At 34.2% G+C, this 26492-nt stretch overlaps 1 protein-coding gene across 2 annotated transcripts in view; it reads left to right on the forward strand.

Annotated features, from left to right (window-relative positions):
- ADGRB3 (adhesion G protein-coupled receptor B3) overlaps window positions 1-26492 on the forward strand; it is a 721652-nt gene that overhangs the window by 412942 nt on the left and 282218 nt on the right. For both annotated transcript variants that reach the window (XM_028509706.2, XM_028509707.2), the window contains exon 16: window positions 9703-9746. In XM_028509706.2, coding sequence (XP_028365507.1) covers window positions 9703-9746 — 44 coding nt within the window. The remainder of the gene's footprint in view (window positions 1-9702; window positions 9747-26492) is intronic.

The raw sequence follows: 26492 nt of genomic DNA on the forward strand, positions 1-26492 counted from the left end.
GAACAGACTGACAGCTGAGTGTTGGGGAGGGGCCTGGGTTGAGTGCTGGGTGAAATAGGTGAAGGGATTAAGCAAAAATAACAAAACTCAAAGGCTTAGACATCTGTATGGTGACTACCAGAGGAAGAGGAGTGGAGGCAGGTAGAATTGGGTAAAGGGGGTAATAAATGGTGATGAAAGGAGACTACTATTGGTGATGAACAAACAATAGAATATGAGGTCTGTCTGGAAAAAGTCCAGCCATTGTTAATATAATGAGAATGGTTTGTACAACATTGACATAACCTGGCAGCCAAGGAGAGTGGACTGGAATGCACATACATGAACAATGACAACTCCACTGTAATGGTCAGTGAGGGCAGTAGACTCCATTGAGTGAGCATGTGTACTGTGTGGCTATCACATTCAAAATGACTGAGTGAGTAGAGCAACAAATCTGCATCAAAGTTTGCAGTAAGCTTGAACATTCTTCCAAGGAAACTATTTGGATATTTCAGAGGGCCTCAGCTATGGGCAACTAGTGATTTGCAGCTTCATCAGGACAACATGCTTGCTTATTCATCACATCTCTTGCAGAGTTTTTTTTTTATGAAACATCAATAACCCAAGTGACTTAGCTCCACTACGGCCCAGATATAGTGCCCTGCAACTTCTAGCTGTTCCCAAAACTAAAATCATCTTTGAAAGGGAAGAGATTTCAGACTTTCTATGAGGTTGAGAAAAATAAGATAGGGCAGCTGATGTCAGCTGGGAGAACTGTGTGAGGTCACAAGGTACCTACTTAGAAGGGGATTGAGGCATCATTGTCCTATGTACAATGTTTCTTGTATCTTTTATCTTCTTCAATAAATGTCTCTATTTTTCATATCACGACTGGATACCTTTGGGAAAGACCTCATATACAATGTATTACAGAATTATACACTTGAAACACTTAATTAACCAATGTAATCCCAATAAATTCAATAAAATACATATTAAAAAGAAGTATGGACATTGAGATGGGGAAATATCCTTGATTATCTGAGTGGGTCCGATTTAATCACAGGAGCCATTAAAAGTAGACAACCTTTCCCAATGGCTATGGTCAGAAAGAAGCAACATAAAGACTCAGCTGTCATTGCTGACTTTTAAGATGAAGGAAGAGAGCCACCAGCCAAGGGCTATGGTCTCTTCTAAAAGCTGTTGCCATCCAGGAAGGAAATGTGGACTCAGTCCTGCAACTGCAAAGAGAAATTCTGTTGATACCTGAATAAGCCTGAACATGAATTTATCCCCAAGTCCTCCAGAAAGGAGCCCAATTCTACCAATGCTTTGAGTTCAGCCTCTTGAAACTCTTGAGCAGTGACCCAGACCTCTCACCTGCAAAAACTGCAGATAATAAGTTTGTGTTGTTCTATGATGCTAATTAGTAACAGCAACAATAGAAAACTAGTAACCCTGTATTGGAGCATTGCAAAATTAGTTTCTGGATTATAAAGATATATATGTATACATTAATAGTGGCATTTTGAATCAGCTATACTATGATACTAATAATATATTATTCAATAAAAATCAATTAGCAACTAAAAATTATAATTTTTCCTGCTGATTATTATATCAGCATTTTAGGAACCTGATAGAAAGAATCATCACCAAACAGGCCAGTGAGAATGACCATGTAAAGGCAGATATTAGGGAAAATTACAGGAAGCCCTAAGATAGTACCACCTGTGCAGCCACAAGAAGTGGAACCAGGTGATGGAGGTCAGGGACAACCCTGACAAGCACAGTTACATTGTACTCTTGAAGCAATTTAGCCAAACTTCTCTACAGGTAGCTGCTAGACTACAACAGTGAAAAGCACCCTGCCAGCCCTTGTCTCTGCCTCAACCACATAAAAGTATTATTAATACACTTTGTACTTCAACTCATAGAAAATACTTGAAGAGGTTTTATCCCATTTGTTTGTTGAGAGCTACACCTGACTCCTGTGCAACCGATGTTACAAATGACTTAATCATATATGGGTAAGACACTCTATTAAGGTGTGTACCATATTTTGCAGTGTATGATGCACATCCATGGTTTTGTGTACATTATACATGGAATTATTATACCCATGCATGTAATCATTATACCCATGTATAATGCACATCCTTATTTTTCCCTCAAAAATCTGGGCAAAATAGGTGCACATCATACACAGAAAAATACAAGAATGTGGAGGCAATGATTTTCTTCATAGGCTACACATATGAATAATTACTGATAATGGTTCTACATTTTACTGTTTCCCATATGTCAGAAAGTATTAATTGAGAAATAATGTATATTCAGGTTAGTGATGTATCTCAGAAATTAGAGAAGCAAGCTGTTATCACATCTACAGAAACAGTGTCATCTGGTTAATGTGAGCTACTGAGTAACCATATAGCAGAAACTGATATAAATATATGCCCTCTCCACATGTCCCAGTGAAATAGCTGCCAGCTCCTCAAAAGAGCTATGTGACATGAATGTGACTCATCCTGATAAAATAATATTCTACATTCCTCACTTCAGTGGCCTTTATATCATTTTGCTTTAGTTAAAGCCAGCTCCTTCTTGTCCATCTCCTTGATTTGACTGGTTCCCAATGTGATGCTTTCTGTAGAACCCTTCAAAACTTATTTCAAAAATGTAAATCCAAGTATAACTAGAGACTTTGAAATTAAGAACAATCTAACAATAGCCAGAGGGGAGGAGGGGAGAAGACAGTGGGGAGAAGGGTTTTCAGGAACTACTATAAAGGACACATGGACAAAACCAAGGGGGAGGGTGGAAGCAAGGGAAGGAGGTGGGAGTGGGGGAGAAAATGCAGATAACTGTAACTGAACAAAAATAAAATAATTTAAAAATATATAAATCCATTAAAAATTCTGTATTTCCACGTTCCTATTAAATAAGAACATAGAATTGCATTTCAGTGAGGCTCTTTATACTTCATATACCTATCAGCTATCCCCTCAAAGGAAAAAGAGGCTAAGTTTTAGTGTTTTTTTAATATATATTTTAAAATACTGTAATATGGAAAAGTATGTACCATAACCTTGAAACGAAGTTTGGAGAATATTCAACAGACTATTTCCCGTTGTTGAGTTTTATATTGTATCTTTTTCAACATTGTGTCATTTCCTTGGGAAATGTATCACACTTGTAGGGACTATGAAGCTATTTATAGGTTGGGACATAACCTGAAAAGGGTTCCCTCTCATTGATCATTGACCTGTTATAGATATGACTATGGAAAAATCTACATCTACTAAAACCTTACTTCTCCTAGCATGCATTGCTGAGATTTTTTTAATTGTGTTTTCTCAAGTAATATGAAGATTATAAGTAGGATATAAATTGGTCTTTTACAATCATGTTAGTCATTTTGGAAGTGTTCTCAAGGAATTCCTAAAATCTATTTGTGCAATTATATAATAATGGCGATTAAACCTTGGTGGAGAAATAAGCCTAGCAAAATCCAGGTCATTTTAATGTAATGCTTTCATGTCTAAAATTTCAAAAACTAAAGAGAGATAATATAGTGAAGAGTCTTTCTCCCATCTACATTCAAAATGTCACTGTGCAATTTACTAGAAGACATGACAGAAAGAATATTCTTGGAATCTCTGAGTCACAACAGTGGGAAGGTCGAACTAGTTATGGTGAGGTCACTGCCCTTCTTTGTGTCCTTTGTCTATTCGTTTGTCTGGCCATTACAGACAAGAGGGTATTTTTGTTTCAAGAGGTTTATGAAAGGTATAAGAAAGTTAAGAATTGCCCAGATTCAAAATTTACTATGGCATATGAACCCTAAGCATCTGAAACTCTGAAGAAAAACAAAGTAAATTAACCACGTTATTTCTGTTGTTTGTGTTTTGAGCAGTACTTCTCCAAATTTGATGTGGATGAAAATTACCAGGACGGGTTAGATTGAATGATTCTAGTTTAGCCCTAACCTCAAAATTCATGGAGCCAAGGAATCTACATTTTTTTAAAATAAAGCAACACAGTTGATTCTAGAGTAGATCCAGAGAAAACACTTTTTTAAAATGTTTGTTTAAAGCCTTTCTTTTTAAGGTTGTTCAGTGGAAGAGTATAGGATTGGGCGTAGATTGGAAGATAAAATTCTGGTTACTACTACACCTGAGAATGTTAATACACGTACAAAGATGTTGGCTGTGTGAGCTTCCAGAAGCTTTAGAAAACACTTTTAATGTGTTAAGGTATCAAGAGTGTATTTAAGATTGCATGTGAATTGAATTTTTCAAAACTCAAAAAAACACCAAAGGTAATAGGAGAAACTTGGTCTTCATTCATTTTTATTGTGACTTTACCCTTACCTTCTCTGTAACTACCTTCCTTCAGACCTCTCTGCTCATACTTTTGTCTTCCTAGTGAATCCTTCCCAACATACAAACTTTCAATCATCCACTTCCCAGCCTATCCTACTCATTGTGATTTGCTTTTCATTGCAACACAGATTACCATCCAGCATATTATGTATGTGCTTGTTTATGGTTTTTGTCTCTCTCCCTTCCCCCATCAGTATAATTAAGTTGATGAGGCAGGATTTTGTTTTGTTCAATGTTGTATTACCAGTGCCTCCGAGGGTACCTGGAAAGTAATAGACATTTATGAAATGATTTTTGCATAAACAAGTAAATTAATAAAGGAACTTTTTATCATTTTTTTGCTTTTGTTGCTGACTTCATTAATTTGTGAGTAATTTATCATAGTGAGATATTTTTAAAGTATTCCATAGGAAAAAAATAGATTGGAAGAGATTTCTGAAAGAAGAAAAGGATTTCACTATCAATGTCCTTCTAGAATCATGGGATCAAATTAGAAAGGATACCAAATCCTCTATTATAAATAAAAAAAGAAAAGTTATGCAGACCAAAGGAAAAGAGAGAACCACCCATATAAATATATTGACAAACTTAGTGATATATTTTACCATAAAATAGATATATTGGTTTAGTTTATTTTGAACAGAGAAGTAAAAGAAAATAGCAAAGACCATTAGAGACACTTAAAGTGGTATATCGGATATTTATGGTGATTAGGAAATTTGGATCATGGTACATTTTTAAAATGTTTAAAAGCTGGAGAGTAGAAATGTTCAACAAGAGCTCAGCTATGCTATTTTTGGATGAAGTCAAGAAAAAAGTTTTTTTTCCAAGAATGTATTTTTTAAGAATAGCATGTTCTTTCCAAAAGTTTTCAAACACATGCAGTTTTAATATTTGCTGTCAATTATATTGACAGCTTTCTAAATTAATGTTCCTTAGCCTACTTGTCTCATTTACCTGAAGATTTTTTCTTAGTTTAATTCATTTCTTGAATCTACTTCTATACCATGCCTATTAGCTTCTTGCTGGTATCATTACAATTTTGCTACTGTGCTCTGTTGAGCTCACCATTTCCTGTTATTGATTTCCTGTAAATTCCTCAGAACAGATCTTGTAGGAAAGTACCATTGAGAAAAGTACCTGAAAATTATAACAGATATTTTACAAGTTGTTTCCCAGTAGAAGCTTTTAGATAGGATTTTTTAAAAATGTTTGGGATTAATTTACCTTTTTAAAATGTCCCATTGCACATTCTTATATATTTTTAAATTATTTTATTGTTGTTCGAGTACAGTTGTCTGCATTTACCCCCCACCACTCCATCCTACCCCAGCCATCCTTACCTCCCTCCCCTGATTCAACCCACCTTGGTTTTGTCTATGTGTCCTTTATACTTTTCCTGAAAACCCTTGCCAACTTTCCCTCCCCATTATCCCCTCCCACCTCCCCTCTGGTTACTCTCAGATTGTTCTTAATTTCAGTGCCTTTGGTTATATTTTGCTTGCTTGTTTGTTTTGTTGATTAGGTTCCACTGAAAGGTGAGATCATATGGTATTTGTCCTTCACCATCTGGTTTATTTCACTTAACATAATACTCTCCAGTTCCATCCATGCTGTTATGAAGGGTAGGGGCTCCTTCTTTCTTTCTGCTGTGTAGTATTACATTGTGTAAATATACCATAGTTTTTTGATCCATTCATTTATTGATGGGCACTGAAGTTGCTTCCAGCTACTGTATATTGTGCTGCTATGGACACTAGGGTGCATAGTTTCTTTTGAATTAGTGTTTCAGGGTTCTTAGACTATAATCCCAGCAGTGTAATTGCCAGGTCAAAAGGCAGTTCCATTTTTAGTTTTCTGAGGAAATTCCATACTGCTTTCTACAGTGGCTGCAACAGTCTGCATTCCCACCAACAGTGTACCAGGGTTCCCTTTTCTCCACAACCTCGCCAGCACTTGTTTGTTGATTTGTTTATGATGGCTATTCTCACCAGTGTGAAATGATATCTCATTATGGTTTTAATCTATATCTCTCTAATGGCTAGTGATGCTGAACATCTTTTCATATGTCTCTAGGCCCTCTGTATGTCCTCATTGGAGAAGTGTCTGTTCAGGTCTTTTGCCCATTTTTTAATTGGATTGTTTGTCTTCCTGGAGTGGAGTCATATGAGTTCTTTATATATTTTGGAGATTGCTCTATCCAGGTACTAAGATTTCTCTAATTTATATGTTCTCATTATCTTCCCAAACTTCAAATGTTAAATAATTGACTCAGCTCACAGGTCTACATATTGGTGACTGTATTAGAATGATATTTACAGAGGGTATCTGTCTGTTGTGTAGGTCCCAGAATGTATTGAGAAACACAAGATTAAATAGTACATTATGGAGTCTATAATGTTCTCACACAGATTTTTAAAAATTTTTTACAAAGACAGAAAGAGCAAAGCATCTAGGAGGTGAAGGGTAAGGAAGGTACAGGGTAAAACTGAGGACTGACAAAGGCATGGCATAAGAATACAAGTGTTTCTCAACTTCATACTTTTATTCGAAAGTGGAAATCAGTTTCTTCAGAGGAGTAAAAAGAAAGGGATATCCCAAATTAAGTTTATATAATATTTATTTTCTAAATTATTCTTTTGTTATAACCTGTTATAAACTCTAATTCTGAAATGTTAATCCTATAATCAAAATCTTATATTGGTTTATACAGAGATTTTAAGTTTTTCTAACTCAAAAATGAAGTGAACTAGATTTAGAGGACCTCTTCTTTCTGGTTCTTCACCTACACTTAGTTTCTACATTCATGAAATGCATACTCTCATACCCTCCATTGGATATTCCAATGATGATTTATTTTCCGTAATGTGGTCTGAGCTCTTTTGAACAAATCTCTAGATAAATATAACATAACTTTGATATAACATTCTAGCAATGTTTAAAATTTCTTAGGAAGTCACAAGCTATATGAAAATGTGTGGTAAAACCAGATAGAGTCCCGTACCACAGAGGAAGAAACCTACTTGAAATACCGTTTTCCTTCACACCCCTTGGACAGCCACATCTGTGTCTCCTGTGAGATCCAGACAAGGATCCACTTCATCTATAAAGCTTGCTCTGGCTTACACAGACCATGACGCTCTGTCTCTTATACAGTCAATTATGACTAGTGACATTTATACGAGCATGTCTCTGGCATTGTTACAGCAACATGCTATGTGTGTGTTCCTCATCAACATCTGTGAGGCCATAGCCTTCTTCAGAGCAGTGTTTTATGATAGTTAAGGGGTATGAGCATACACTAAAAAGTAGGATTCCTACCTTGGATACATGGTCTTTGAAGGATTTTGGAAAATGTTAATGGTGCCAAAATACTGGAGTTAGTCAAATACCCTGATTAAAATGAATAATAAAAAGGGGGGTAGATTTCACAGATTTTAAAATAGTGAACTTAATTTTTATTTCTAGTGGAATCCTAGAATGGACTCAGAAAACAGCACATAGAAATGGAGCACTTCACCAAAAGCTTTCCTAGAGTTTTAAAAACGTTGCTTTGCCAGATATACCACCATGACAACCTACATGTAGACAAGACTAAGGAACGAGGGCTCATAGCACGCTAACCCTCAGGGAGCATGTCCACATCTGGGAAGGAGCCACTCACCTGTTTCAGGACTGTAACTTTTACCTGTTTTGGCCTATTCATTATGTCATCAATGACTTCATTGGCTGAGAACATATATATCATGTTTGTTTCTTAATCCTGTAATAAAGCAAATTTTGGAAGCAATAGTGAATATAATGGATGCCCAAATCAGGATTCAAAATCTCCTAAGACCCTGGCCAGGCAGCTAAGTCAATAGGAGTGTCGTTCCATACACCAAAAGGTCAAAATGGTGCGGGTTCCATCCCTAGACAGGGCACATACTTAAGTTGTGGGTTAGGTCCGTGGTCAGGGAGTGTACAAGAAGCAGCTGATTGATGTTTCTCACATCTCTCTCTATATATGCCTCTTTCTCTTTCTCTCTCTCTCTCCTCTCCCTCCCTCCTTCCCTCTCTCTAAAATTCAATTTAAAAAAGCATATCTTTGGATGGCAATTAAAAATACTAATGTAAAAAATATATAAGAAGCTAAGAGATTTTAAATATGGGTAATACCTGTAAAGCTCAGAAAGAGACTACCAAAACATCAGACACAGTCTTATGTGCCTCTCCCTAAATTGGAGAGGCAATAGTCCTGCTTTGTTTTGTACAGTAGGATACAAGTGGATGATTTCTCTAAACACATGTTTATTTTTTTAATTTTTAAATATTTTTTATTGTTGTTCAAGTACAGTTGTCTCCATTTTTTCCCCACCACTCCCCCCACCCCAGCCATCCCCACCTCCCACCCTTGACCCAACCCCCTTTTGGTTTTAACACATGTTTAAAGTCTATGCTCTGGGAAATGAGTGACATGGAACATGTGAGAACTTGAAACTAACAGAGTATGTTTAATAGAAAAGACTCTTCAGAAGTAGGATTGAATCTGTAGATATCTAAAGATGTCACATAAAAGAAGAATTATTAAGTTAGTTTCAAAGGGCAAAATATGACTCAATGAAAATGGACAGGCAGACAGAGAGAAAGAAATTTTCAACAACTAGTTCTCTTCAAAATGAAAGTACTTCCCTGGATAATCTGTGTGGAAAACTCATTTTGTCATCCTGAAGTTCATGGTGGTTACTAAATACATAATTATTGAACCTAATAAAAATTTAGCACTTTTTTCTGAGTTTCATTAGATATGATCCTACACAAATAAGATCTGTTGATTAACAAGGTTTGTGGTTCAAGTCAACAAACTCTTGTGAAGTGGACAACTAATGGAACCATCTCTTGCCTATAGAAAGCTGATGCACTAGAAGCTGCAGAGGAAGTGGCAGGGGTGATGGCTGCATAATGCAAAGTGTTTCACTGTGATTGACATATTGTAAATACTTTGGTCTTGTTAAAGGAAACAATTCAGCAATTAATGCTTTATAAATAAAATGAAATAGAAATCATCAAAATATGGACCTTGTGGTACATGATAGCATCATTTTCAACTTTCAAAAAATATAGATTATGATATTTGGAGTAAGCGGTTTTCATGAATAGATTTCATAAAATGGGTCACTGAATCTATGAGAAGAAACATGCACATTTTTAATGCAAAAAAGTCGAGGTGGAATCTTGAAAGAATCTTACTGCCAAATAAAAAAATCTGTCATTCTGTTTGTATTTTACACAATCCTATAATTTTTGATGTATGTATTCAAGATACATTCATTCTTCCTCTGCTTATTTTTAGGGTACTTTGAATCCCTATTGTGTGTTATGGGATGACTCAAAAACGTAAGTGACAGATGTTTTTTTACATTACTTTAGACTAAATATTCAAAGCACATTAAGTTATTTTAGCTGCCTGCTAGTCAACGGAAATATGATAACTTAGTAGGATGGTGTTACATTCAGAGAGGAAGCATCATCCTTTTTGGATCTGCAGGACAGCCTGATGAATGTGTTTGTGTGTGAAGATATCATCAGGTTATGTCCCCAGATAGACTTGCATTACCTAATATGTAAGGCATGTTGTGATGTGAATTCTATGACAATTTTTTTAAAGCCCTAATATTTTAAACTTATAGAAGCTCAAAGGCTATTTCAATATTTTGCCTGAGTAATTCAGTTTAGCACTGCAGAATAAAAAAGCAATCTCTATGGTCATTTAGCCAACACATTACTTGCATGACCTTGAATCTATTACCGCAGTAATGCAATATTTATATAGACCTTCTGAATTGTTTTGTTATGAAATACATAGAATAACATTTAATTTTTATTCATATATTTTATAAATTCATGAAAACAAAAGAAAATAATTACAGTAAATAAGGATGAATAATTCTTTCATGTCTTTCTTTGTGTAAGTAATTGCAATATATCATGTCAAAGTTATCTCAGTCTGGTAATTCTATAAATTTTAATGCCTTTAAGAGAAGAAAAATTCATGAATAAGTCTAAATTGAATTCCTATACTTTAAATACCTGTGTAGCTTTATTTCAGTGTAGTAGCCAAGTTTTATTTTGTTTTGTAAGGAGGGGAGATAAATATTAATAAATCTCCAAAGTTCATACCACCATGGTAGTATTCTGTCAGCAGGCACCATGCTCTTGGCTTCTATGTATTCTAAGATTTTCACCAGTGTTCTTTACCCTAAATCTGATCTATATCTGAGGTATCACAATATTACTCGTCTCTGTCCAGTAGTTATTGGAGAGTCTAGAAGAGGGGTATTCTTAAGATTTTTAGGTGAAGAGCAAACCTACTAGCAATGTCTTCATTCCTCAGATACCAATACAATTTAAACTGCAGTATTTATGTGGGTGAGGAATTGATGATAGTAAGCATAATTTTTACTATAGATTCTGATATTCTAGTAATCCTTTTCTATGAACCTTAGTGCCATAAGGACAATCCCAGTTGCCCTGGTGATAATATGAGCTGGATGCCCCTACTGATGTCAGTATATTTTCTTTTTGAAATCCCACAGAGAAGTCTATTGTAGTAAACTTTATGCAAACTTTCTTCTTTACCAGCAGCCAAAGAAGACTTGGCAGTATATTATAAAGTACTATTTAGTGCAATACTACACAAATATAATTGAACGTTTGCTACCCAAGAAGAACATGGCATTTTATATTCCTGATTATTGCTACTTACATATCTCCACAAGTAACAAGCAACTTTGATTTAGTTTTATCATCCTTTTAGTGGGTGGACTGTGCTTCCCAAACAGGGGAAAGTGTTAGTTATTCCAAAATACTTTTAGGGCAGTTAAAGGGATACTATAGGAAAAAATAGCATTCACCTATTTTGGGCTTCTCTTGATTCCTTTCACAGATTGTCTAAGATTTTAAGTTCAGTTTATTAGACAATTGATGTTTAAGGGTAGCATTAACTTATGAATCAATCACATACTACTTTCTCTAACATGTGCTGATAACATAATTCTTATCTATTACAAAGGACATGTCTTAGCTTTACAAAATTTAAGTGTTAAGTTGTCCTTGAAGAAAACTACTCAGTGAGAGGAGGTGTGTTCAGCTGTCTTTCAAAGCAGATTATCTCAAGAGATCAAGTAGTTCATGTTTTCTTGAAGTACCTGAAAAGTGATCAAAAAGCTTTCTACTCAGACAGAACTTCTGTCATATCACACTTTTTATCAGACCGTTTCATCATTAAATTGTTTGTCTGGGTGTATTTCAAACAATGAAAGTGAAGACAACTTTATTTCCTTTCTTCACCTCTGTTCTCTTTCTTTGGTCATGTTCATGTACACAATAGTTTCTATCTATGCAATCATTTTAAATTTGAGTTTACATTATGAGCTATAATTAATAGTGAAATGATCTGGCTATTTTTTTAATATAAAAAAGGGCTGACTTAAATCGTGTTTTCAGGATTGTAGTTACAAAGTTGAAATTAGAGGTTGTCTTTTAATTTCAGTGGGAATTATCAAATTGCCTTACTTTTAAATTATTTAAATTAATTATTAATTGTAAAAGTAATGCATGAGTATCTTTTACCTGTTAAGATTTAAAACATAGCTGCTAATGGAAAAGGCTCCATTAATCATCACTGCCTCAGGTCTCCATAACACCCCACCTCCCCAAGGTCACTTCTGTTTATATTTGGTGATGTGTAATTTCAGGCCCCCACTTGCACTGCCATGTGTCTGAAGCCACACAAATTAACACCACTTTTCCATACATATTATCCTACTCTATGTAGCATTTGGCATCCTCCATTTTCAATATTAATATTTAAATTTTTTCCTTTTTAAATGTTTTTTTCATTTTATTTTTCAATTACAGTTTATATTCAGTATAATTTAATATTAGTTTTGGGTATATTGCATAATGGTTAGACAATCATATATTTTACAAAGTCTTCCCCCTGATATGCCCAGCACCTACCTAGCACTGTACATAGTTATTACAACATTATTGACTATATTCTTTATGCTGCATTTTACATCCCTGTGACTATTTTGTAACCACCAATTTTACTTCTTAATCCCTTCAGCCTTTTCACTGCCCCCCACCCCCTCCACTCTGGTAACAATCAGTTTTTTTCCTCTGTTATCTATGAGTCTGGTTCAATTTTATTTGTTTGTTTATTCTTTTTTTATTATTTCTCTATTACAGTTGTTTCTATGTTTCCCTATTGTTCTCCCCTGCCTTGCTCACCCTCCTTAGATTCCACATGTAAATGAAATCATATGGTATTTGTCTTTCCCTGTATGACTTATTTCACTTAGCATAATGCCCTCTAGGTCCATCCATGCTGTGTCAAATTATTTTACTCTTTTTATGGCTGAGTAATATTCCATAGTGCAACATACCACCACTTTTTTATCTACTCATCTATTGACAGGCATTTGAGTTGCTTTCATATCTTAGCTGTTGAAAATAATGCTACAAAGAGCATAGGGAGTGCGTATATTCTTTCAAATTAGTGTTTTGGGTTCCTTTGGATTAATATCCAGATGTGGGATTTGGGGATCATAAGGCAGTTCTATTTTTAGGGTTTTGAGGAACCTCCACACTGTTTTCCATAGTGGCTGCACCAGTCTGCATTCTCACCAACAGTGCACGAGGGTTCCCTTGTCTTCTCATCTTCAACAACATTTTTTTGTTGATTTATTGATGGTAGTCAATTAACAGGTGTGAAGCAATATTTGACCATGGTTTTAATTTGCATTTCTGTGATTAGAGATATTGAACATTTTTTTCTTATGTCTGTTGGCCATTGTATGACCTCTTTGAAATGTCTATTCAGGTACTCTGCCCATTTTTTAATTGATTATTTGGTTGATTTTTTTTGAGGGGATTGTATTGTTGTATGAGTTCTTTATAAAATTTAGATGTTGACCCCTTATTGGATGTATTATTGTTACATACCTTCTCCCACTTCCATAGGTTGTCTTTTCATTTTGCTGATGATTTTCTTTGCAGACTCAAAACCTTGTTAGTCTGATGTAGTTCCATTTGTTTATGTTTTTCTTTTATTATCCTTGCCTGGCCATTCTCAATTTTTAATTTAATTGTATGTTGTGGAATTTTTTTTAAAGTTTTATTGCATATATTTTATTGCTTGTACCTGCTATATTGTATAGCAGTGTTATAATTTGTCTAGTATTCTTAATATTGATGCTGTTGAGGTGGTTTTCAACTTATTTTATTTCATAAGCTATGCTTCTCTGTACTTCATTATACATCCCTCCTTGAGGTTGTCTCCAACCACCAGTTCAAATTGTTTACCCTGTTGTTCTGTTTATATCACCCTATTTTATATTCACAGCATGCATTACTACTTTCTCATTTATTTTTCTTTGCTTATTGTCTGTCTCCCCCCTAGAAAAAAGGCACCATAGGAGACACACATTATCTTATTCACTACTACACTCTCAATGCCAAGGTGTACATTCTACACATATTTATTGGTTAGTTATGTATAGAATGAATTTTTTAATAGTTCTATGTTGACATTGTTCATATACCTAAAACTATTATCAGTGCAATGATTTTAACATTTTCATGTTTAAGAATTATTTACTTTTATGTTTATTTTATTAGTGACATTTTCAAATAACAATTAAAAGACAATATTGGAAGTTTTAAGGGAGAATGCATAAACTTATTATAGTACAAAAGCCATTATAAAGTTAATAAAGTTAACTAAATAAATTTAAACAATTAACTTTATTTCTAATAGTAGTCTACTACTAATAATCCCATATAAGGACATTTTCTTTTTCTCTGACTAGACAATAGTTTTAGACAATTTAAAAACATACTTTTATTCTGTTTGGCTAAACCACTGGTAGGGTTTAGAAAATGATTCATCATAGATGACCCATGAAATAAATCAGAAGTACTTTGTTCACTTCAAAAACAAGTTTATTTTAGTTAGGAGAAGTGTTTCATTTTCACTGTTTTCTTTTAATGTAACTTGGAGAGTTATTTGGGTGATTGATAATTTGCACATTCTTCAGACTACTCTAAATTTGAATTTTGAGTATTGGATCATGTGTGATGACTATATTCCCTGGAAAATCCATAATTCTTTCTGTAAATTTACTGTGGTCTTTCTTCATGGGTTTTAGTAGCATCATTGGGTGCTATTAGGTCTGTGAAGGATCATACCTGATTTCACAAAATATTTCAGTTTATATGGCATACATTTCATTTCTAGACTTCTTAACTACTGCTAAATAGTTTTGTCAATTCTTTTATAACTTATTTGTTTATCTGTAGTTGAAAACAAAACTTTCAGTGATGGACTTTCCATTTCTCTATATTTTAAATCACTTTATTGGAGCTGGGAGTAGGAACAGTCATGTCTTGGTGAAATTGACAGGGGCTTATTCTGTGTCAAAATTCAGTAATTTTAAAGTGCTCCCTCTCCTTTGCTTCTGCTCTCCTTTTTTCTTCACACACTGAACTTTTCATTCTCTTTTATCACTCATATTGGAAGTCACCATTTAATTTACCTCACAATATGATTCCTAGAAAATAAAAAATTAACACTCTAGCCCCATCTCATTACTCCAAAAGAGTTGTCAGAGTTGTCATTTTCTTGGCTCTTCAGGGGACTAGCATAACTGTCATTAGAGAGATGAATTGTGATACCTTTACAAACATACATGTTAAGAAAGATTTGTTAGCTCTTAGAAGTCCAAAGCAAAATATTACAATTTTGGGGTAACCAACCTTCCCCCTCCAAGTAATAACCAAATGGTAAAACTCTTTGCTAAAGTTCTATCCAAATTGTGCCAGACTGGGGCAAAGTAATATGGACAGAACTTAATATTATTACAATTATCACAAAGGAGCAAAGAGAACTAGAAAGAAATCTTGTTGGAGACTGAACTTATGTAATAATTAAGATATAGCCCTGGCTGGTGTGGACTGAGCACAGGCCTATAAACCAAAGGGTCACAGGTTTGATTCCCAGTCAGGGCACATGCCTGGGTTGTGGGACAGGTCCCCAGTGGGGGAAGCATGAGAGACAACTACACATTGATTTTCTCTCCCTCTCTTTCTCCTTCCCTTCCCTTCTCTCTAAAAATAAATCAATAAAATCTTTTAAAAAAGATATGAGCTTGACCAAAAACAGATCTGTAAAACAGCAATGAGATGGTCCTCTGTTTTAAGGGACTATATATGGACTTGCAGTTACCTGACAGCTTTTCTTGAGCAGCAATAGAGAAGAAAACCTGTATTTAAATATTCAGCGTATTATAGACATGATTCCAGTAGATAATTGTTTATACACTTTCTCGGTGATTCTGTTCATCAGATGCAACATTTTAAAACTAAATTGAAGTGTTGTTATATTTGTTAAACAGATATAAATTGGCCTGTTTAAAACATGTTAAAATGTAACTTAGTACATCATGACAGTATTTTAAAAATAAATTATGATATAATATGACAAACGTGATGATATTCAGTCTTCCAAATTAACATTGTTACGTGCAACTTCTAATGTGTACAATATATATCCTAAATGTTAATATGTTAATATTACTGGATAGTCTCCAAGGTCATGTTTACTCTTCTGTAATCAGAGTGGTAAGAAATAACTATTTCTGACTGACATATGATATAATTCTGCCTTGGCAGATATATTAAAAGTCTGTATAAATCCAATAGCAAAAGCAGGTAAGTTAAAATTTGGAATTTGCATCTAAACTATCAGAATTCCATGGAACTTCCCATTATTTATTCAGACCCAATGATTAGTTCCTTAATAATATAAAACTGTTATGCTTGTACCCCTTGATTATAGTCACACTGACAGAAATGAGATTAGGCCTTTACATGATCAAAACACTAGTCCTTATAAATTAAAATCTACCCAATCTCAAAAAAATTAAATGTCATATCATGGTTAAAAGTAATCATGTCCAAATTCACAGTAGTTATTGATGTTCAAATTTTGAATGGATAAAATTTTTGCTTCTCCTGGCTGGCATAGCTCAGTGGATTGAGCGTGGGCTGAGAACCAAAATGTCGCAGGTTCAATTCCCAGTCAGGGCACATGCCCGGGCTGTAGGCCATGGCCCCCAGCAACCACACATTGATGTTTCTCTCTCTCTCTCTCTCTTTCTCCCTCTCTTCCCTCTCTAAAAATAAATAAATAAAATCTTAAAAAAAATTTTGCTTCTGTATGCAAAACAACCATGACCTTTTAAAAGTACTGCAAAAAATAATAGAAAAACTTTCATTTTCTGATAAAATAGCAAATAATTAAAGATTTACTGGTAGGAAACTAAATGGAGACTTCTTTATTCTTTTTTTGCCTTAAGCTGTACATTACTTTTTCAAGTTTTCAGATATGCATAAATGGGCATTTTTCATAAAGCCATTAGAATTTAAAATGACTTTTTGTTTTAGCTTTTTTCCATGGAAATATTTTTTATCTTTTAAAATATTTTAGATTTTCTTTGGCTTGTTTTAAATTACATCATAAATTTTATGATAGTGAGTCTAATTTTCTGAAGATATAATCTTGGATTTCTTTGCATATCAACAATTCCTTTTAACTGATAAAGTTTATACAAGTGCCTCTAATATTATTAACAATCCATTGTGTCCATTAGCAGAAGCTATCAAGTTCATGAAACATTGCAGTATGACTTCCACACATACTCTGAGAGCTAATCTTGGGAGTAAATCAGTACCATAATCTAAGTGTGGGCAAACTATAACCTACAACTTGTGGGACAAATCCAAACTAATACCTGTTTTTGTAAATAAAGTTTTATTAAAACACAGTTATGCCTATTTATTTATATGTTTTTTGTGGCTGCTTTTGTCCTGTAACTGTAACATTGAATCATTGCAACAGAAGCTTCATGGCATGCAAATCCTAAAATATTTAGTATTTGTTCTTTACAGAAAAAAAAATTGGCAACTTCTGCCCAGAACAGTGTTTCCCAGCATTTTTCATGTCTTCACACACATAGAAAATAATTACACAGTATATTGAAGTAAATTAATGAAAATATTTGCAAGCAGAGTCAGGGTAAGGTACCAAAAGATATGGAGGTTGAATATCTCTGTTGATTTTGAAAATTTCTCAATTCTTATTTTTGCAAACAGAGATTCACCTGTAATCCATTTTCTCTTTATCTGGAACTCTAAAGGCTGTTGTTTCCTCTTCTCCTAAACCATAGACCTCTCTTTCATATTTTTAGCTATTTTTTTCTCAATGATACATTTTGGAAAAAAATTTAATCTAACATTCAGTTTAATAGTTCTCTATTCTTATCCAACTTGTTATTTAATAATCTATAGAGATTTGAATTTAAGTTGTCATTTCTTCTCAGTTCCAGAGTTTCTCTTTAGTAATGTTTTCAGTCTATTAGATCACTTTTGAGAGTTTCCTGTTTTATATAGTTATTTTTAAGCTTATGTTTTGTTTAATTTAGCAGAGCTGTTTTATAATCTGTAGTTGATAAATTCTGTATTTGAAGATTTTGTGGGTCTGTTTCAGCTCTCTTTTTTCCTCTTAATTATTACTCATGCAACTTATTTCTTAGTGTGTTAGGTTATGTTATGCTGTCTTTAAAATATTATTTGTGCAGATTATGTAAGACATAGGACAATGGTACATCACTCCAATGATGACTTGTGTCAATATTTGCCTTTGCCCAGAGGTTGGTGATACTACTATCCAGGATCCCTTAAACTAAATTCAGCCTAAGGTTACCTGGACTACCCAGGTGATGTCAAACTAAACTGAAAATTAACATCAGCGCTGGATCGTTGTTGCCTTTTTTAAATAAAATAGCATATTACTGGAAAATAGAAAATCTAAATCAATATGTTATTCCACCTATAATTCTTGAACACTCACCATGTCCTGGAGCATATCTCTTGGGAAATACTGACCTGAAGTACTTTATGTCTAGATCTTTAATTGCCCTTATAGTTTCTGTCTTATATTACAGCAATTTGGTATTCTCTTCTAGACCTAAGTACTTTGGGGACAGGAAGTGTACCACATTCATCTTTGTAAATCTACCAAATAGTGCTCAGTAAATTTATTATTAATTCATGTAACATATATTTCTTGAGAACCTATTATTTGTTTTGCTATTCAAGGTGCCTAGCACAATGTTTAGTGAACAGACAGAAATGCCTGCCTCATGGAGCTTAGATGGGGGAGACATTAAGGAAAGGTGATTAAAAAAACATAAGTATATTAGATAAATAAGTATAGTGTGTTAAAAGCTAAAATTTTCGTGGGGGTGGTCATCAATATAGGAGAATAGAGAATGCTATTTAATTCAATTGATTTATTCCTGTTTCTTTGATTGACTCATTTTAAGATGCCACCATTTATTACACAATTAATATTAATTTAGCAAGTACCCAAAATGTGCTAGGTATCTCTTCAGGATCTATTTCTGGCTCTTCAGGTTTGACCAAGTACTATCTTAAGCCGCATAACTAGTGGTTATATTTGTTGGTAGAGTTCTCTGTTCATTTCAATTAGTTTTCCTTAAGTGTTTGGCCCTCCATCTTCATCTGTATTCTGTCTGCAGTTTAGTGTCCATTCCTCTGGACCCATAATAGCCGTTATACCAACTATCCAATTAAGTTGAATAATGCCTAAGTAGTAGTAGACATTAACTATGACTTTAAATATTTTTGAATTGAAACATCTAAATATGCTGGACAAAAGATATCCATATTATGTAAAAGGAAAAGTCTTTTAAATCAAGAAGCCATGTCTGTTTATTTTTAAAAATTAATTTTAAAAACTGAAAGGGCAAAGTCTATTCTTTAACATACATTTTCTGCATGCTATTAAAATTCATACATGAAAACTCCGTATTCTTATTCACAGGCATATCTAAATCCAAAATATTACCAGTGATATCTAGATTTAGAATTTTATGTAGATAATTATTAACCATATGACTATAGTAATTTGGAAAGACCACAATTTTTAAGAAGAATAATATTCTTCAATGTTCCTCTGTATAGTTAAATGAAAATATTTCAGGAGGTAGGGGTGCCCAATTTATCATTAAGGCTTTCTGAGAATTTGAGTATATGACATTAAAAATTACTTTTAATTTTTTAATCAGTAATATGAAAAATGTTATAATATAAATAACTATAATATATTTAATCACTTTAAAATTCAGATTCCTTAAAAGTCAAAATGGGCATCGTATTGCCTATTGCATGAGGTGGTCATGAGGGTCAGCAGAAAACGTGCTCCTCCAGGCCTTGTCCCAGGGGTTAAAACATTATGGGCGCTCAGTAAAGGTTTGGGGCATGGGTGAGTTTATCCACTGCTTGATTGGTTCATTGGTTAGTTAGTGCAAATTTCTAGCAGGGAAGGGGAGCTCTTTATTTTGCCTTGCCTAAACAAAATGCACCCTGTATAACTGTAAAAGTAATTTTTAAGGTGTCAGATACCTTGAGAAAGAGTATTAGAGTGAAAAGGAAAAAACTAACCTGGACAAAGAAAGGCCCAGAGATGCTGGCTGTAGGAAGCTCTTATTGGTGTTTACATGCACTCTGCATCTTACCCTGCCTCCCTCCTTCTCCCTCTCATCCTCATAAAGTCACTGAGTTCACTTTGCAAAGTATTTGCTTAAACTAAATGTTTTAAAAATTAATAATAGCAAAACTGGGATTTCATCCAATATTTCTCACCAATTTATACTGTTGTTGGAGGCCCTGGGGTGATTCCAAGAGACCCTTCTGACAGGATTTTTTAAATTATGCTAAAATATTAATGACCATAGTATTAATAGGAGCAATCTAGAGCTGGCTGGTAAGGATAGGCCCCTGGTGAACCTCTCTTAATTTGCTAATGTCTGTGATTCTATTTCTGAAAAGATTCAGGTTTAAATTGCTGAGTATTCATTTTAGATGATTTTAGAACTGTATTTTTCAGTTGTTTTAAAGCTTCAAGCTAAAACTTTTCCTTACTTATATAGCCTTTAAAAAACAGACTGGGTATTTTTCTTATGTTAAGCCTCATAATGGCCCACTTGTACTTCAGGTAATACTTATTTTACAGTTTTGGTGTTAAAGACATTCAATAATTAAAAGTAGCAAATATCATCTCTCCTTATACCATCAGCCAGACAGTTCACTATATATTTGTAAATACCTCTTAAAATCCTTTGTATTCTTTCCGAAATTATTTAAGTTATAGATTTGAATTAACATTATTAAATGTGAAATCAATGTAAATAAAATTATTAGCATTTGGCAATAAGTACATAAATGACAGCCTTTGTACCCAGTGATGGTTGTTTTAATTTTATTGAGGAGAATGGTGAGGTTCTGGAGGCTGGATTTGGTAGCAAAGGTCATGGTTTTAGTGCATTCCTGAAGTATGGTTTAAGTTTGCCAAAGTAGCCAATGTCTCTCTTTGGCTTTATACAAAGGCGAGAAGAAAGACCAAAATCATAAGTTACAGACCACTGAAGAAAAGCGATAGGATAAGAATGTATGTATATCTTGGCAATTGTAAATAATGCCTCAATGAACATGTGGTTCTTATGTTCTTTTGAATTAGTGTTTTGGGTTCCTTAAGATATATTCCCAGAAATGAGATCACTGGATCAAAAGGCAGATCCATTTTTAATTTTTTGAGGTATCTCCACATTGCTTTCCACAGTGGCTGTCTCAGCCTGCATTCCCACCAACAGTACAAAAGCATTCCTCCTTCTCCACAACCTCACCAGCACTCATTGTTTGTTGATATATTGATGATGGCCATTACAACAGGTGTGACATGGTATCTTGTTGTTTTAATTGGAATTTCTCTGATGATTGGTGATGTTGAACATGTTTTCATATATCTATTGGCCATCTGTATGTCCTGTTTGGAGAAGTGTCTATTCAGGTCCTTTGCACATTTTTAATGGATTTTGTGTCCATCAGTAGATGAGTGGATAAAGCAACTATGAGATATTTACACAATGGAATACTGTTTGGCCATAAAAAATTTCACCCTTTGAAACAGCATAGATGGACCTAGAGAACATTATGCTAAGTGAAAGAAGCTAGTCAGAGAAAAACAAATACCATCTGATTTCACATACATGTGAAATCCGATGAACAAACTGAACTAACAAGCAAAATAGAGGCAGACTCATATATAGGGAGCAGGATGACTGCTACTGAGTCAGGAGAGTTAGGGGGTGGAAGGATCAAGGAAAAAGGAGTCATGGACATGAACAACCATGTGGTGATTGCAGAGGATTATAAGGGGGATAGATGGTAATAGAAAAAATACAATATATTTTTTTAAAAAGAATGTATGTAGTTATAATGATTTTTATTTTAAAAATTGAACTTATTTTTAATCATTTTTATTTGTGATTTAATGGACAAAAGTAATTATACTTGGGTATAAATCAAGTAATAACTGTAACTACAATATCTTACAAATTATAATGGGTCAAATTGAGTTTGTATTGCAGATGACATTTTACAAAGATTGAAAACAAAAGAAGTCATTATAAAATATGTATAAATGGAGTCTACAGAAAAGAAAGTACAGGCATACCTCAGAGATATTCTGGGTTTAGTTCCAGACTACTGCAATAAAACAAATATTGCAATAAAGTTAGTTGCACAAATATTTTGGTTCCCAAGTGCATATAAAAGTTATGTTTATACTATACTGCAGTCTATTACATGTGCAATAGCATTATGTCCAAGAAAATAATGTACATAGCTTAATCTAAAAAATACTTTTTTGCCAAAAATTGTTAACCATCTTCTGAGCCTTCAGCAAGCGATCATCTTTTTGCTGGTGGAGGGTCTTGCCCCCATGTTTATGGCTCCTGACTGATCAGGGTGGTGGTTGCTGAAGGCTGGGGTGGCTGTGGCAATTTCTTAAAATAAGACACCAATGAAGTTTGCTTCACTCATTGATTTTTCATTTTACAAACAGTTTCTCAATCTTCTACTAACATTGCAATGAACATAGAGGTGCTTATGTTCTTTCAAATTAGTATTTTGGGATCCTTCAGATATATTTCCAGAAGTGGGATTACTGTGTCAAAAGGCAGATCCGTTTTTAATTTTCTGAGGTATCTCCACATTCCTTTCCACAGTGGCTGCACCAATCTGCCTTCCCACCAACAGTGCAAAAGGGTTCTCCTTCCTCCACGCCCTCACCAGCACTTGTTTGTTGATTTATTGATGGTAGGCATTCTGACAGGTGTGAAATTGTATCTCATTGTGTTTTTAATTTGCATCTCTGATGATTAGTGATGTTGAGCATCTTTTCATATGTCTATGACATGCCATCTGTATGTCCTTTTTGGAGAATTGTCTATTCAGGTCCTTTGCCCATTTTTTAATTGGGTTGTTTGATTTTTTTGGTGTTGTTTCATAAGTACTTTATATATTTTGGATATTGACCCCTTATCATATGTATCAGCAAATATTTTCTCTATGGGTTGTCTTTTTATGTTGTTGACATTTTCCTTTGCTGTACAAAAATTACCCTAACCAAGGCTGTAAAAGATCTGCACATGGAGAATTATAAGACACTGAGGAAAGAAACTGAAGAAGATACAAATAAATGGAAGCATCTACCATGTTCAAGGATAGGAAAGATTCAATCATTAAAATGTCCATACTACCCAAAGCAATCTATAAATTCAACACAATCTTATCAAGATTCCAATGATATATTTTACAGAACTAGAACAAATATTTCAAAAATTTATATGGGACCACAAAAAGCCCCGCATAGCAACAGCAATCCTGAGAAAGAAGAACAAAGTTGGAGGAATCGCACTACATAACATCAAACTATACTACAAAGTCATAGTAATCAAGACAGCCTAGTACTGGCATAAAAATAGACACATATATTAATAAAATAGCATAGAGATCTTAGAAATAAATCCATACCTTTATAGTCTATTAATATTCAACAGAGGAAGCAAGCACATACAATGGGCTAAAGATAGTTTGTTCAATAAATGGTGTTGGAAAAACCAATATGTGCAGAAAAATGAAGCTAGATGACCTTCTTACACCACACACAAGAATAAATTCAAAATGGATCAAAGATGTCAATGTCAGACCCATACAAATCTGAGAAGAAAACATAGACAGTAAAATCTCATATGTTGCTCCTAGAAATTTTTATCGGATATATTTCCCCAAGCAAGAGAAACAAAAGAAAAAATAAACAAATGAGACTACATCAAAATGAGTGTTTTTAGTGGCATCTAGAATGGTGAATCCTTACCAGGTTTTTGATTTAGTTTACATAGGTCCATCAGAGGAATCACTATCTATGGCAGCTATAGCCTTATAAAATATATTTCTTAAATAATAATACTTGAAAGTTGAAAATGCTTCTTGATCCATTGGCCTCAGAATGGATGTGTGTTAGGGAGTATGAAAATAATGTTAATTTCACTGTATATGTCTCTGTCAGAGCTCTTGGGTGACCAGGGCCATTGCCTATGAACAATAATATTGTCAAAGGAATCTTTTTTTTCTCTGAACAGAAGTTCTCAAGAATGGGCTTCAAATATTCAGGAAACTATGTTGTAAACAGAAGTGCTGTCATCCAAGCTGTATTTTTCCATTTACAGAGCACAGGCAGAAAACAGTTAGCATCATTATAATGAACCTTAAAATTTTCAAAATGGTAAATGGACATTGGCTTCAACTTAAAGTCATCAGCTGCATTAGTCCTTAACAAGGCAGTCAGCCTGTCCTTTGAAGCTTTGAAGCCAAACACTCACTGACTTCTCTGTAGCTATGAAGATTCCAGATGACATCTTCTTTCGATATAAGGCTGTTTTAGATGAACCTCTTATCCTTTAAAAAAATCACTATATTTAAAGGACATTTATGCTTCAGCTCAATATAAGTTCTATGTTTTCAGCCTGATTTGAGTGCCTATCACAAGTTGCTAAAGTGTACAACCCAGTTCAGAAACTAAGGACACGAAAACATACTGTCTACAGTTTCAGGCACTCAAAACTTAATAGATTGTGTTGAATGCCATTGACTTTCCCAGAGAGGCCTCTCCGCTTGCTCCTGGATTTCTTTGAATGTTCTGACTCTAAAACTTCATTTCTGTTTTGCCAGCACCTAGCACAGGTCCTGGAGCAGAGTGCATATTTCATAAATATTTACTGAACTGAAATGAAATTAAGTGCTCAATTTTATAATGATTTACATAGGTTATTCCCTTGTCTATATAGATATATATATATATGTTACACACAAAAATGGTAAGTTTTATGAATATGTATGAAAAATAAAATACTATTTCCAAGTTCATAGGTCATCTAGCTCAATATACATTTTATAGCAATATTATGTGTTCCTGAAAGTTAAAATGTTCTTTTTCTTTCAAGAGAAATAAGTTCTTTTTTTTTTGCCAAAGAAAATATAAAGTGATTCAGTGTTTATGGGAGGAATTCATAATTCAGGCTCTTATTTTCACAATGCCTTTCAACAACACCTACACCAAGCAGAATAATAATATGCTAAGCTGTAGAGGCTGCAAAGACTTCAATAAAAGAAGGAAATTATTTTCATAATTATAGATAAGTTCTTAATTCATTCTGCTAAATGGTAAATTAACCACAGTTGGTGGAAGAAGAGATTCTTATATGTTGATATTACAGGTTTAGAAAAGAAGCCTTGCAGTTCTCTTGAAATGTTAATGAGTGATAATTTCATTGTAAGAAGACAAAGGGTTAATTATTAGAAACTTGTTAATGCTCTAAAATTCAAATATCACATTACTTTTTCATATTGAAAATGCTCAGTAAAGTCATTTACTTATTTCTATTATTATTGAAAGTAAACAATAATATTTTTAATGAATACTGTTACAGGATGTCAGCAGGAAAGAAATCAGTTCAAATGGTAATTAAACTTGTCAAAAATGTTAATGTGAGCAATTTTTTGAGTCCTACCCTGAACATAGGCATCATCATTAACTTTTTAAAGAAAGCGTACTATTTCAATTTTCTGAATATGTCAATTAGGTACTCTAACTTTTTTCTTATTGTTGTTTGAGTACAGTTGTCTCCATTTTCCCACCACAACTTCCCCCCACCCCACCCACCCTATCTCTCACCCTCAATCCTTCCCCTCTTTGGCTTTGTCCGTGGATCCTTTCTTTATACATGTTCCTTAACTTGAACCTTCCCCTTCTTTCCCCCATTACTCTCCTCCCCATTCCCCTCTGGTTACTGTCAGTTCATTCTTAATTTCAATGTCTCTGGTTATATTTTGCTCACTTGTTTGTTTTGTTGATTGGGTTCCACTTATAGGTGAGATCATATGGTATTTGTCTTTCACTGTCTGGCTTATTTCACTTAGCATAATGCTCTCCAGTTCCATCCATGCTGTCACAAATGGCAAGAACTCCTTTTTTTCTTTCTGCTGTGTAGTATTCTACTGTGTAAATGTACCACAGTTTTTGATCCACTCATCTACTGATGGGCACTTAGGCTGTTTCCAACATTTGGTTTTTGTAAATACTGCTGCTATGAACATTGGGTGCATAGGTTCTTTCAAATTGGTGTTTCAAGATTCTTAGGTTATAATCCCAGCACTAGAATTGTCAGGTGAAAAAGCAGTTCCATTTTTAGTTTTTTGAGGAAATTCCATACTGTTTTCCATAGTGGCTGCACTAGTCTGTATTCCCACCAACAGTGTACTAGGGTTCCCTTTTCTCCACAACCTCTCCAACATTTGTTGTTTGTTGACTTGTTTGTGATGGCCATTCTGACCGGTGTGAAGTGGTATCTCATTGTGGTTTTAATTTGCATGTCTCTAATGACTAGTGATGCTGAGCATCCTTTCATATGTTTCTGGGCCCTCTGTATGTCCTCCTTGGAGAAGTGTCCATCCAAGTCTTTTGCCCATTTTTTAATTGGGTTGTTTGTCTTCCTAGAGTGGACTCGTGTGAGTCCTTTATATATTTTGGAGATCAAACCCTTGTCTAAAGTATCATTGGCAAATATATTTTCCTGTACAATTGGTTCCCTTTTC

The sequence above is a fragment of the Phyllostomus discolor genome, chromosome 4 (genome assembly GCF_004126475.2).
Source record: "Phyllostomus discolor isolate MPI-MPIP mPhyDis1 chromosome 4, mPhyDis1.pri.v3, whole genome shotgun sequence".
In the NCBI taxonomy this organism is placed as follows: Eukaryota; Metazoa; Chordata; class Mammalia; order Chiroptera; family Phyllostomidae; genus Phyllostomus; species Phyllostomus discolor.